Source organism: Heliangelus exortis, chromosome 1 (assembly GCF_036169615.1).
Source record: "Heliangelus exortis chromosome 1, bHelExo1.hap1, whole genome shotgun sequence".
Lineage (NCBI taxonomy): Eukaryota > Metazoa > Chordata > Aves > Apodiformes > Trochilidae > Heliangelus > Heliangelus exortis.
Genome location: NC_092422.1, coordinates 16,487,129 through 16,501,156, shown reverse-complemented (window position 1 = coordinate 16,501,156; position 14,028 = coordinate 16,487,129). Strand labels below are relative to the sequence as shown.

At 38.7% G+C, this 14,028-nt stretch overlaps 1 protein-coding gene across 1 annotated transcript in view; it reads right to left on the bottom strand.

Moving 5' to 3' along the window:
• DDX10 (DEAD-box helicase 10) overlaps positions 1-14,028 on the bottom strand; it is a 164,037-nt gene that overhangs the window by 1,949 nt on the left and 148,060 nt on the right. The window contains exon 17 of the mRNA XM_071735039.1: positions 10,361-10,494. Within this exon, the coding sequence (XP_071591140.1) occupies positions 10,361-10,494 (134 nt within the window). The remainder of the gene's footprint in view (positions 1-10,360; positions 10,495-14,028) is intronic.

The window sequence follows — 14,028 nt, the reverse complement described above, 5'->3', positions numbered from 1 at the left end:
CCTAACCTAAACAGTAACCCCAAACCTTGGCAGTTTTCAGGAAGTTCCCAAATCCTCTAGGAGAGCAGCACAATGCTTCCTCATCTTGTTGCTCATCCACTGTGCTTTCTGGCTGCCCCTCCATCAAGATGAAGAAGTAAGAGAAGATCTGATGGCCTGGCACTGGATCCCACCTTTCATGGGAGAACAGTGCCAACTCCTGCCTTCTTATTACAGCACAGAGAGAGGAAGGAAAGAAATCCTATGAGAAACACCTTGCATTCCCACAACTAAAACAAACATAATACCCTAACCTTTATATTGTCCTCCCCTGCTGAGCCAAAACACACTACCTAACACAACCTGGCCTTACTGAGAGATGTCCCTGCCCATGGTAGCAGGGGTGGACTAAATGATCTTTAAAGGCCCCTTCCAACACAAACCATTGCAGCAAACACTTCTCCTAAAACTGGAACATTTTAAAGGTTATAGCACCTTTGCCCACTTTGAGCTGTCACTTGCATGGGGGTGGCTTTTCAGTGCTTACTATCACTGTTTATTTCATACTTTTTCAGGGGAGAAGTCTATTTCTCTCTAGTGCTTAAGCTATTCCATAAATGCTGAAACTGAACTGGCAGTGTATGGAAATGCTCTAAAGCTGTAAGGTTTCTTGCTTTTTCAGGTGACCGGTGTGGGCTTAGTCTGGAGTTTCATGGTGTTTGCTTTGCTCAGGACAGAATATTGGGTTCACTTTCAAAGGCTAAGGCTGAAGCCTCATTAAGTAAAAGCATTCTAGCTTGTTAGCAAAAGAGATAATTATTCCGGCATTTCGAATGACTCTAAATCCCAATATTCATTCATAACTGACTAATGTTTCATCCATGACATTAGTTCAAAACATTATAACAATTAAGTCAATGCAGAAATCTCACGAGTTATAAAACAGCAGACATTAAATACCAAAAATTATATTAATTTTTGGAGTTCAGAGGCCCACTGGCCTAGATGTCTGCAAAGTATAATATTTAAATACAAAACACATTCAGAAGAAATTGTGAGATTTCTAACTTTTTCCACAAACAAAAGCACATCAACACAATTATGATTAATTTTCATCATAAGCTTTATGGGAAGATTATGCTGAGTCAAGCTGTTTCTTATTATTACTGAGGGATCATGGTGTTCAATTAGTACTACATACTAACAATGTATCTAGACATCAGCAGTGTATTTTCACACTAATTTGACCCCAACTGGGCTGTAAGCTGGAGAGGTGAAGAGGGAGGAATGTATAACATAGGAAGCAGCAGCAGCAAAGTCATCAAGCAATGAAAAGAGCTAAAGACTTGAGTTTTAATCATGCACAGTAGGTAGAAGCAAAACAATATTTGATAAAGGAAACTTAGGAAGGAAAGCTTAGAGTCACTTGGAACATGATAATTGGACGTTTATAATTTTGAGATGCATCGAGAGGACTGAGAGGTCCAAAGAATGGTTTGGGTTGGAAGGGATCTTAAGAGATCAGCTAGTCTGAACCTCAACCTCTTCCTGCAGGATGGGTTTTATGAGTAGTGGTATGGCTGGTGTGGAGAGATGCTGTACTACTCCAGAGGAGCAGTCAGAGATACACCTTTTACAAAAGGTGAAAGTGGTAATTTTAGAAGGAAGCTGGAAAATCACCAGGAGACCTGTCTGGCATCGTAATGCCAATGGGCATCCCCATGCTCCATCTGAGTGTTTCTCCTGTTTAGACAGGGAGGTCTTTGGAGGAGATGCAATAGGTATAGTTCAGAGGTGCACATGTAAAAGGCCAGCTACGTGGGGATGACTTCTGTACTTATTGCCAGATGTATTCCTCCTCAGTCTCCAGTGGCTGAAGGCCTGTCAGCCCACTCTGCAGAGCCCATCTTTTTATCATTGGTCACTTTCCATGGACATAAATGGCCCCTTATTCCTCACAAACTGATACACTACCATCTGGAGCCCATAAATAGCAAAAAAAAAAAAAAAAAAAAAAAAAAATTATAATAAGGTGAACTATTTTCTAACAGAACAATGCCGTTAGAAAGCAACCCCACAATTCAGATCCAAACCAAAGCCAGTGTCACATAGTCTTCTATTTATAGCACTTAGAAAGCAGCATGTGCAGCTGGATTAAAATTCCTTCCTTTTACCATCTGGTGCAATTTAGCTTTTCAGCCACCTGAACAACCCTCATGGCCTGATGGAAGGATTTACTGGGATGGGACCTGTTTATACAGGTGAGGAGGTACTAACAAACAAATCATCAACAAGCACAGCAGTTTCTGTGGTCACTGTTTGCACAGCTGTAATAACAAAGGAAGGTACTATCATTTGATAGGTAATGTTTATTACTCAAACACTAAAGCAAGGTTTATGAATCCTGCCCCTTAAATAAATGCCAGCTTATATGAATGGCACGTGGGAAACAGATCTAACTATGACTTTGATAGCTAGTGATACACCAGGAAACTTTCTTAAATTAGTACAAAAAAATAATCTTAAGTGCATTTTGAGATGACACCATGAAAAAACAGGAAAATTTTAATTGTTAGTATTGAACCTGCTTCTGGGCTTCAAGGTATGTCTTGACAAGCTGTAATATTTTGATTTTAAATGCTCAAGAGTCAACCATCTGAAATGTGGTGCCATGAAGCCAAATTGCTGTTGTTTAAACAACATGGTACCTTGAGATCTGTAGACAGGCTGGTTTAATTAACATTTCTCAGAGCTTGCTTTGGAGACCAGGTTTGCCAGCACTGGTCTGGAAACAAACTGTCCTTGCCACAGAACTGCAAACCATGAGTCAAGGTTCTAGGCTGTACTATGCTGCACACAAGCTCTTTCCCAAAGAAATCTACAGAACTAATGGATGTATCTTCTAATAAAATACAGTTCAGAAAAGTTAGGAATAATTTATCCCATAAATATTGGCATCTGGCTAATCAAACATGCTGTGCCACAAACCTTTTCTCACATAATAAATTTTAATTCACAAGGCCATGGCAGCAATCCTAATGAAGATTAATTACTGCAGTCCCTTCCATAAAGCCCAGTGCAGCTTCTTTCTTACTTGCTTTCAGAATGCTAGAGAACACAGCAATTGTAATGAAAATATATCTTGTTATGTTATTTGCCTTACTGGCCATTCCACTGATGTAAATCAAAACAGTTCTAAAACTAGATTTATAAAAAACAATAGCAGGAAAGGGATGAATAATTTACTTGCAATGAAATACCAGAAGTACTAGAACTACTAAATGGAGCAGACAAGTCTGTCTAGGAGCTGAAGTACCATTATCTATCTGTAAGAAGTTAAATAATATTTAAATGGCAGCAAGACCAGCAGGAGAGTATTCTTAATATTTCTTACCATTGCATTGGAAACATACAGCAGATTTGACAGAAAAAAGCACTCAAACCAACCACCAACATGTTTCTGCTCTGAGGTTACCTTTACTTTCTAAAGGCTCTAGCACACACGTGGCAGTGGATCTGAATTTCATGTCTGGGGCTGCAGCAGAACTTTCCTTTTGCAGATATTGCTAATTAAAAAGGACCAGAGCCTGATCCAGTCCACTGGAGTTTCTGTTTTGTTTATCTGTGCTAAGCAATTTGAGCTTATCTTTATGCATCGGTACGAAAACTGAAATAACTCAGGGGTTGATTCTCATACGGATCAAATATTTCTGTTCTGGGTTGAAACCCCAGCTTGAGGTGGCCATGACTTCAATGGAACCATTTTGATTTTGGAGGTACTGCCAACCACCTACCTAACCCCTGTATTCATTCATTCCTCCTCAGCTTCATCCGACACTGACATTCTTCAAACCTGTTCCCCCTCTTTTTCTTTTGTGTGACCACTGCCATCCTACAGTTGTTGATAGTTAAATTACCAAATCTCCCTAGGAAATTCTATCTTGAGGTCCATTTCATATAGCGAGCTAAAACATAACTATTACAAAGAATACCACATCTCTACCAACAGCAATATAATGTCTCCTTGTCCAGTTTCACAGTAAAACAGCATGATCAAGCCCTTAAACTGAGACATTTTACAAGGCCTGTCTTATGGTGCTTTTCTGGCCATCTAAACATTAAGTTCTGGCCTCCACAAAGTCATTGTTATGACTTGAATAATACATGCCTGAGGGAGCACCATGATTTGCAGATGAATCATCTCAAAAGACAATGTAATGCCAACAGCATCAAGAATCACATAAAACTTCACAGGTCAACATCAGCATCCTTCTATAAGAAGGATGTATAAGTAACTGCAACGTCTCCATAATTTTCATAAAGGAAGATACACATCCCACCAGCACAAGCACTCCTGGCAGCTGGTGACTAACCATAAAATCACCAAAAAAAAGTACCAGAACTAAGATATTTCTCCTTTCCCCTCATATCCAAGATCTGTTCCATGCTTATCTAAGAGTTACTATGGTCAGCCACACCTATCAAGGATTTAAAGAAGGTAACGATGAGGTCAATCATTGCTTTGTTCTTCCTCAACATTTTCATTTAAAGAGGTTGAGGGATTAGAAATATCAAAAATTTAATTTGACTGCTAAATGAATATTTAAGAAATCCAGCTGCTTTTCTTCCAGCTTACTCGATACACTTAAATTTTTCACCTCATTACACTGATAGCCTTAAACCAGATATGATGAATGTTGCTAGATATACAAAAATTAATCTCATATTACATGCCTAAAGTCATTAATTACTCTGCTTGTAGAGGTATGGCTGGAAAGGCATTTTTTTCAAAGGCGAATTTAACTCCTAATTTTTATAGCTCCTCCAAATAAAAAAATAATACTGGGTGTGTGAAAAGATTAACTATGTTTTTGATGTCTTAAACTATGGACAGATGGTTTGTTTTTAAAGACTGATGAAGGAAGACACCCTCATTCTTGCAAAATTTCTTTGAATTATCCCTTTTAGAAGCATTTTACCCCTTGCAAGTACTAACTAGCCTAGCCCAACCTATTTCTATTTTAATTCAAGACTTTGATCAAATACCTCTGAATTTTGGGCATATAAAACAGAATTATGTTGTATTTTCTGATTTCAAAGCCCATTTTCACTGTGTGCTACTCCAAGCTGATTTGGTTTTGTTAAAATCATTAGGTCAGTAATTCTCAGTCACAAGACCAACTCATCATACAATTCAGTGACAGCTCCAAGAGAGGTGCATGATGCATGAGTGTTGATTTAATAGGAATCCCTCCTTCCCACTGGCAGCAAGATTTCTTGCCTGTTACCTTTTTTATTCTTGATGCACAAGATCCCCATGATCCTCCTTTCAAGCATACATTTCCTCCACCTCTTTCCTCCCTCATGCAAAATCAATACCAGCTCTCCGTGGCCTTATCCTCACCAACAGCCTCTTCAGCTACCACTTTCCTTTATCCATAGGCTTAAAGGTCATTCCAATTCTCTTGTTTTCCTTGATTTCCTCTTTTTTCAGCCCTAAATTAATTTCCTGTGCTGCATCTTCCTCTTTCAGTTGTGTCTCTCTTTCACAGAAGCCTCCTAAGGGTTACTCAGAGCACCTCACAAGCCTTCTAACATACCTCCACTGAGCCTAAAAGCTGAATCCAGAAATAAAGAACAGACCACTTCATTTTTCACCCCCCCACACCTAGAAGAAATGTGGTTTCATCAACACTGCCCACTGAATGTGGCAGGGTTGGTACCATCTAAAGTCTCAGTAGTTGTGGATAATCACGTCCCAGGACTTAAGCTTGCACCCTGGCCAAATCCATTTAACTTGTAAAGACACAACTGATGTTCCCTAGGCATTCCCAAGCCAGCACAGGATGAACCACCACATGCTGCATCAGCTGGAGCCATCAGCTGTTCTTAATTCTGACTCACTCTTTTCAGGTACTCCTAGAAATGTAATTTGGTCCTGGACCCTTCCATCTTCTAAATCCATCAGTACTTTGTCATCCACTGCTCTTGTCCTCATGAGTATCCTACAGCTCTTCACTCTCTCTCAGTTCATCCTTTTGTGTACCTGCCCTGGTTGTTCTCACCACTCACTTCAAGTTAATCAGTATCCTTAGCAATGACTGATAAATCCACTCCTGGCCTGTCCCCAGCTCTAAGATAACAATATAACAGTATTTTTCCTATCTACTTCTGGAAATTGCTGCTGATAATACATGCAAAATTGTGGTCTTTGATGTTGCAGGTTTATCTGTAGTGCTTGTCCCACTGGACAAGAGTCAGAACTGAGGTGGTCTCTTCCAGACAGCTCTGAGTGACAGATCTACCTGTTTGAAACTGCTCTTGGAGTCCTTGTTAACTCTCACTCAATTTAAATGCTGGAGAAGGGCCTGAAGCAATTTGAGTCACTCACTTTAAGTCCTCCTGTCTTCTTAGTAAAGGCTGAAAACATCTACTAGCTACTGCCCCACTCCTCCAGCAAGCACACACAAAACTGAAGAGCAGGAAAGTATTCAGTCTGATTGGGTAAAGATAGAAAAGGTCACACTGGATGGGGCTTTGAGCAACCTGATCTTCTGGATGGTGTCCCTGTCAATGGAGCAGGGTTGGACTATATGATCTTTAGGGTCTCTTCCAACCCAAACCATCCTATGATTCTGTGAAAAATGAACACAAACCTTTAAAAATGCCTCTAGAGGAACTGGTCATCAACTACACTGTCAAGCATTTAGAAGATACTAAATCCATAGATTGTATTAAATTATGATATAAAATGTGATATATTTGATGTGCCCTGGCATTCTAAAGTCATCTCCAAACATAGTCCAAACAACATAATTGAAGTACACTGAGTATATTTAAACCTGACAAACAGTAATATATAGCAGAAAGAAATTTCCATCTCAGCTCTTGCTATATATATATATATATATATGTACAGTGTATTTTTTGTGCTCAGTTACCCTCTTCAGTCCAAATTACTTTCAAGACTAATCTTCTCGGGATAACTGAAATACTGTAGACATCAAAGTTACAAGAAAATATTACGTGAAAAAGTAACTCTAGCAAGGACAAGTCTAATAAAATAGAAAACCAGAAAAAAAGGACTAAACTGTGTCTACGTGATATTAAATTTACATTTGTAAATCTGAAACACTGAAAACAAAGATAATGTTTTCTTGTTATCACATGTGATTGGCTGCAGTTCCCAAGGGAATGCTATCTGTCTAGAGGACAGACTATTCCGTGGGCCCTTTGGTTGTCTGAAATTTCCTCCCAGACCTTTGCCACTGCCATGATCCTAAGACAAGTTACTGTGTGACTCAACATTCCAGCACACAAAAATCATTCTGAACTCTCCTTCGTAAAGCGTTTTGAGGTTTGTTGAGGAAAATACTTCATCAGGAGTTATTACCACATTTCCTTCTTTGCTTTTTTTCTTGTTCTTTCTTTTCCAATCCACTTTACAGAAAGGGGAAATGACCAAGGCCCCAGTGAGTCTTAGCTCTCCTTTAGAGCTGATGATCTGAATCCAGGGGGGCAGATCAGCCACTGATAAAGACAAAAATCTGCACTGATTGCCACTACCAAAAATCTACCTGTCTGTCAACTTTTATTCTTAAAGCTTAGCTAATCATTAATGTAGCTGACAACTTTTGCGAAAGAATCAATAAAAAAAGTGATGTATGAATACATAAAAAAACCCAGATGTGATCACCACTAGAAAAATGGTTACCTAATGATACTGAAAGTAAACTGGAAAAAAACTCCTTGTTTTAAACTGACTGCCATTTTCAAAATACTAATGAAGTAGTTTTGCTATAAAACATTGTACTGTCAAGACAGCTAAGCCTAGCTAGAGCTACAACTTGAAACAATGCAAAATCTTAAGAAACGTAGAAGTAAAACACTACCTTATTCCAACAAGTATGCAACAATTTAGCAGTAATTAGGAAATGCCTGAGGTAATTAAATATTTAAGAGGCAGTGTTGAGACACCAGGTTTCCTATATTTGGTTGCTGGTAACTTGTTCCCACCAGTTCACAGTTGTCCATCAGCTTAATGGATTCCAGGAATCTTGTAGAGAGAACCACAAGTCCTCAGGTGTCGCTGATAATGAACTGGGAGCTTGAGCCCAGGTGTGCCCACTAATTAGGGCCTGCCCCAGCCGGAAATGGGCGGGGCTGAAGGGCAAGATAAAAGGCATGCTCCCAGAAGCGGAAGGGGGAAGAGAAGAGTCAAGAGATGAAGATGCCTGAGGAGAGGAACAGCAAGAAAGAGATCTCTGGAGAAGAGCCGTGTCCCCCAGAGAAAGGCTCGCCGCAACAGAATCTGCCCTTCAGTGCCAACATACACACCAATAAATAAAAGAAGTGATGCTCACCATCCAACCACTTACCAAAACTTTACTTCAGACTCTCTCAATAAACTCTTGGTTTTACTCCTTCCAAAAAACAAAGTACTAATAAGTATCCAGATACCCTCTAGTTTATTACCTGCAGCAACACTTTACCATAGAAATTAGCTCAGAATTTGCTCTCAAAGGCAAATGGCAGAACCAATACTGATATGGTTCCAGGTGGGGAAGCATTTGTATCCCCAAGTACTTCTCTTGGCACCTCTGTTAGTGCCCTGTGTAAATGCAGAATTGCTGAATATGCTTTTCTTCTGGTCCTGGTATCACAGTTAATGTAAGGCAAAACAGAGATGGCCCCTTTCAACAAACTGGAGTTTTACAGAATCCTCTAGCACAAACTGCCACCTTGTATCCAGGTTTTACTCATCAGAATCTTATATATTGAAGAAACAATATTAACCATATTATTGATGTTACCTGAGGGAAGCTGAGAATAAAGTTCCATTATATGATATTAACTTGATTCCATTACAAGCAGTATGCGAATGCCATTAGAGGAAGCATTTATCATGTATAGACAGATATATTTTAACTCCAATAACATTTGAAAAGCAATCTACAAATCCTCTTAGATAGCTCTCTCCAATAAATATAAAATCTTAAACGACATTAAAAGAGAACTTCTTTAACTAATTATGCTGCTTCCTCCACCAAAAGCTCATGGCAAAGGCAAGTGGTCATAAATACAGGAAGAACTCGAAAGAATTTTGTTTTAAAATGATGGGTCATATTTTATGCTTGTAGCAAGCTGTACTTACATCTTACACAGCTTTTTCACTTATTTTACATGGAGATACTGAACCATCTTAGGGAAGTAAAAAAAACAGAAGGAACTGAACTGCTTTATAATTTCTCCCCTTGAACAAAGAAGGAGCATTTTAGTGCTGCTCAGAAAAAGCAATGCATTTTCCCCATTCTTGTCCATAGAACTCTACTGATCAACACACTAGTGAATGGGCTACAGGGGATGTGCCCAGTCCTAAGGGGTACCCCATGCCTAAATCCATGTCCCAGCACCCTGTGCTACACACTGCCTGGATGTAGCATCACAACATGCAGTGACATGGGGCTAGGGACAATCTAGCCACTAGGATTTAGCTGATTCAGATGTGAAAAGCAAGAGACTTAAGAATCTAGACATCTACAAGAGAGCAAAATGAAGATCTATGCTCACATTTATGTGTCAAAATCTTGTTTCTGAGCTGGTTACTTTCTAGACTGCTGTTAGAAACACGGAGATGGACTCCTTTTTGGGGTGAAGCCAATAACAAAAAGGCACACAGGAATTCATGCAGCATCCCTCCTTCCTCTTCCTTCAGGATGTGCTGAAGAACTGCAGTATGCTGCCATTAACTGTGTATTCTCATCCCCACTCTGTGCTTTTGTTAAACTACAGGAAACAACTTTTGGTTTGTGTAAACAAACTTCTGGTTTATGTAATTAAAACCACCATTCTCTATTAAGAGGAAAAATTTAACATTATTAATTTTATTATTTATTAGCTTCTAACTCAGATTCCAGTTAATTTATAGTGTTACAGAGTCTAAACAGCACAATCACAGAACTTAGCAAGTTTCACTGTGCACAAATTTATTTAATATAGCACAGGTACAGAGGGATCATTTAAATTCTCAAATTACTGTAACATTTTCCTTTCAAACAGAATCTGTAATGGGACAGTAGAGCAGCTGGTATCCAGCCAGGGTCAACCCACCACAGAAACAGCTGAAACCTGCAGTTTCCCCCTGCAGTGGGACATTCTCACTGAGATCCTTTCAACAGTGACTCAAAAATCTGTCACACAGCTTCACAAAAGAAAATAATAGACTTCAGCACAAATTTCTGTTCAACTTCTACCTCACAAACAAACTTAAAATAGAAACTCCTAGGAGCAAGAGAATGACTGTAAGATAAGTTCTGAACATCTAAACAAAACAGTTTAGAACATGAAGATTTCAAAATTAATGCAGAAGATGTGTTCATACCTATAGCTGTCTTCACTTTCTGAATCCTGCTCTTCATCAGAATCTTTGTATTTATCAGGATCTGGAAGAGTACTTGGATCAAACTCTTCTTCACTTCCACTATGAGCGAGAAAGGCCACTGTTTCCTCTTCAGCCTGCCAGGTGACAAATAAAGAGTTTTAAGACAAGGAAATAAGTTCATGCTACTTGCTGCAACACCAATAATAGGGATGTCATAACAAAAACCACTGCCCTCAACCAGTCAAAGCCAACTGCTGTTATAGCCAGGAAAATGGAATAATTTGTCATCATCAGCACTTACCTCCAAGACTCTTTTTTAAAGGTTGAAGAAATTTTATTCAAAAAGAAAGGAAAGATTTATGTTCAAATACTACCTTCCCAACAGCATCAGCTTCCATCTACCAAATCTAAGAGAGATTTGGGTAGCAACTTATCAACAGCCATCTGAGAGAAAGCAGTTAAAGTAATACTGAAGCCTTACTGTCTGTCAGAAACACAGTGGTAAAAAGACAGAAGCTTGTAGACACATAAATCACTGCTGCAAGTTGTATTTCACTAAAGACTTTGATTTAAAAGTCATCCAAGTGTCCTTGCACTTAAAAACCAAAATGCTGCTTGAGCTGAATTAACTGGTCTGAGGGAGTTTCAGGCATCCACCACAAGTGATGCATGTTCTTCAGGCTTCCATCCAGATACCTCATCCATCCACTCTGGGCTCAGTTTCCCTCTGTTCCTGCAGCATGTCTTGGGATGGGATGCTGTGGTTGCCAAATTTTTGCAGGGTGTGGGAATGCTTCACTAATTTCTTAACTAACAGCACAGGAGATACTGTGCCATACAGGTCTTGGATAACCTAGTAAAGCTGACTGCTTTTGCAGATACAGATTCTGCCCCATCCAGTCCTGAGCTGATGGCACCATTTTGGTAAAGTTTTGCTAACAGACACAGAGAAAGGAGACAGACATGAGGGCATCTGCAATTGTATATGCACACAAAAATGCAAGCAAAAAGCATTTCTCATCAAAGTGAACCCTAGATCCACACATACTTATGCTGAAAAGCAAAAAGAAACACAAAGAAATATAATTAAAAGATATAATCAACGTACACACAGCTGAGCTTCCAAAACAGAACCAATTTAAATTCTTTTTCTACAAATTAGCTCACCTTTACATATTTGAAGTTAATTTTTGTTCTGATTTTTCACTATTTATATCTATCACCAGGTTTTAAAAATACTGTTCTCATGTGCATACACCTCATCAGAACACAAATGAATTTTTAAAAATCGGATCAAAATAAAATAAAATGAAAAATAAAAATAAAATAAAATAAAAATGCATATGAAAATCCCTTTTACATCTGGATAGATTGAGTGAAAGGAAATGAGCTGGTGAAGGATCCCTTATTGCTTGACCAGTGGGACTTCTGCAGTGCTCTGAAAGCAAGCAGAAGAAAAAGGTAAAAGCCCGATTTTTAATCAGAAGGCAGAAGAAAAACTTATTAAACACACATTTTGTTCTAGACTATTTTGAAATACCAGTAGAGGTAATTCTGTAGCTGGACATACAAACTCACTAAAAGCATCACCAGACTCAGCAGGATTCTAACCTGCTGAATGCAAAAAAACACTGTCAAAAAAGCATTGATTGCAGGCAGCTTCAGGTGCTACTTCACAGCATTGGATTGGGTTTTGTGGGGTTTTCAGAAGTATTTTCTTGCTTACAAAAATATCTTCTAGCTCATCTTTTAATATGCTATTACAGAGCACTACTGATGCAACAGAAAACTATTCTGAAGGTTACCTTGTTGTGACCTGAATTTCCATATTTGAAAATCATTCTGTATTAAATTATAGTTTATTTCCATTTCCCTAAACATTAAATAATTGCTTTTTACTTGTACCTCCCATTACATCTATTATATCAGTACATCGGTTGCATACCAATTATTTTTATTTTTATTAAAAAAAAAAAAAAAAAAAAGAGAAGTAGCATTCAAAGCTGTTGTACAGAATGCATTTTTTTAATATGTGTATGTGACACTATGCGACAGAGTTCTGTAATGCTTACTTTTACTGGCAGCAATCTTTGAAAACTTGGGCTGTTCACTCATATTCTCAGTTATGCCAGTAAAATGTTGAGGCTGCACTGTTCCCTAGATTTTTTCACTTTTATGTGCACACATAAGACAGTTATATATGCGAAGATCAAACCTTTGCTTTCAATAGACATTCATATTGACTTTTTTCAGCACAAGTTTTGCAGTGATGAGCTCAAGGCAGTTCTTATTGTAACAAAAAGAATAACTGGAAAGATGCCTCTCTAATTCATTAGGAATTGTGAAGACATATTTCTTACAAGTGTTACCAGTTACATATTAACTGAAATATTTGTAAGCCACTAAAGAAATTGCTAAGAATTTGAAATTGAACATTTATCATCCACAGCTGAGCAAGAAAACTCATTATTTTTCCCATCTTGCTTTGAATTGATAACAGCCAGTCAGGAAAAAGACTTGTGACCTTTTAGGACAGGTAGCAATAGGAAAAGGGGTAATGGCCTTAACCTGGAATAGGGTAAATTTCATTAGATCTTAGGAAAAATTCTTCACTGTGAGGGTGGGGAGATGCTGGAAGAGGTCGCCCAGGGAAGCTGGGGTGCCCCATCCCTGGAAGTGTTCAAGGCCAGATTTGACAGGACCTGGCCCAGTCTGATCCAGTGGCAGAGAGGTTGGAACTAGATGATCTTTAAGGTCCCTTCCAATCACTCTGTGATCCTATGATTACTCACCACAAGAGATGAAGGGAAAAAGAAGTAAAATCATAGTTCAAAATAACAATCATAAAAGTTCTTGAAATACAAAGGGAAGTTACAGACTGAGGATTAGATCCTTCCTGACACAGGTGCCACCAAGGAAGGTATTAACTGAAGAACAGGCTGACCACCTGCACTTTGTGTCTCAGGTTGGTGACACTGTGGCTGGGAGTGTGTATTTATTATGAAGTTCAGCTGTGGAAGGAAACCCATTCACACAACAAGCCAGGCCACTCAGGAGAACAGGATTCAGTGGCAATCACCTTGCTATTTTCATTCTGTTCAGGGGACACAAGGTCTCTTTTTTTATATATATACCAGATTGGCCCCTGTACTTTGTAATCTTGTTCCCCAGACAAGGACTTTGCAGGAGGACTTTCAGTTTGAACATGGCTTTGAGATGAAAACATTTCTGCATTCACATAGTTTCCCCCTGAAGCATAAGGATATTCTTCTTATGCATACTTAACATTTTAGAAAAATTCAGCAAAATTGATGTGCTGGAGGTTTTGGCAACCTCTAGAGCTTTTGCCCTGCTTCTTAGTGGAATACCTACAATTCAAATTCTAGTTGTCTTTGCTTCAAAGACATAATGAAGCCTTCTGTTCGTAAAGAAGGCTGAATAGCTGGTGGAGCCCAGTTAAAGGTGTTAGGCAGGCAAAGAGAAGCTTTTTCTTTTTAAGAAAACAGACAAGGGACTCAATAACAGAATCATGTTTCATTTCTACCAGGCATCAGGCACTGAGGTGAAAATTATCTTCTACTATCAGAGAAAAAGAAGAACTAAAAAAACATTCCATGAAAACACACATACAATAAAATGTTGCATTTTCCATTATTTACAGAATACAT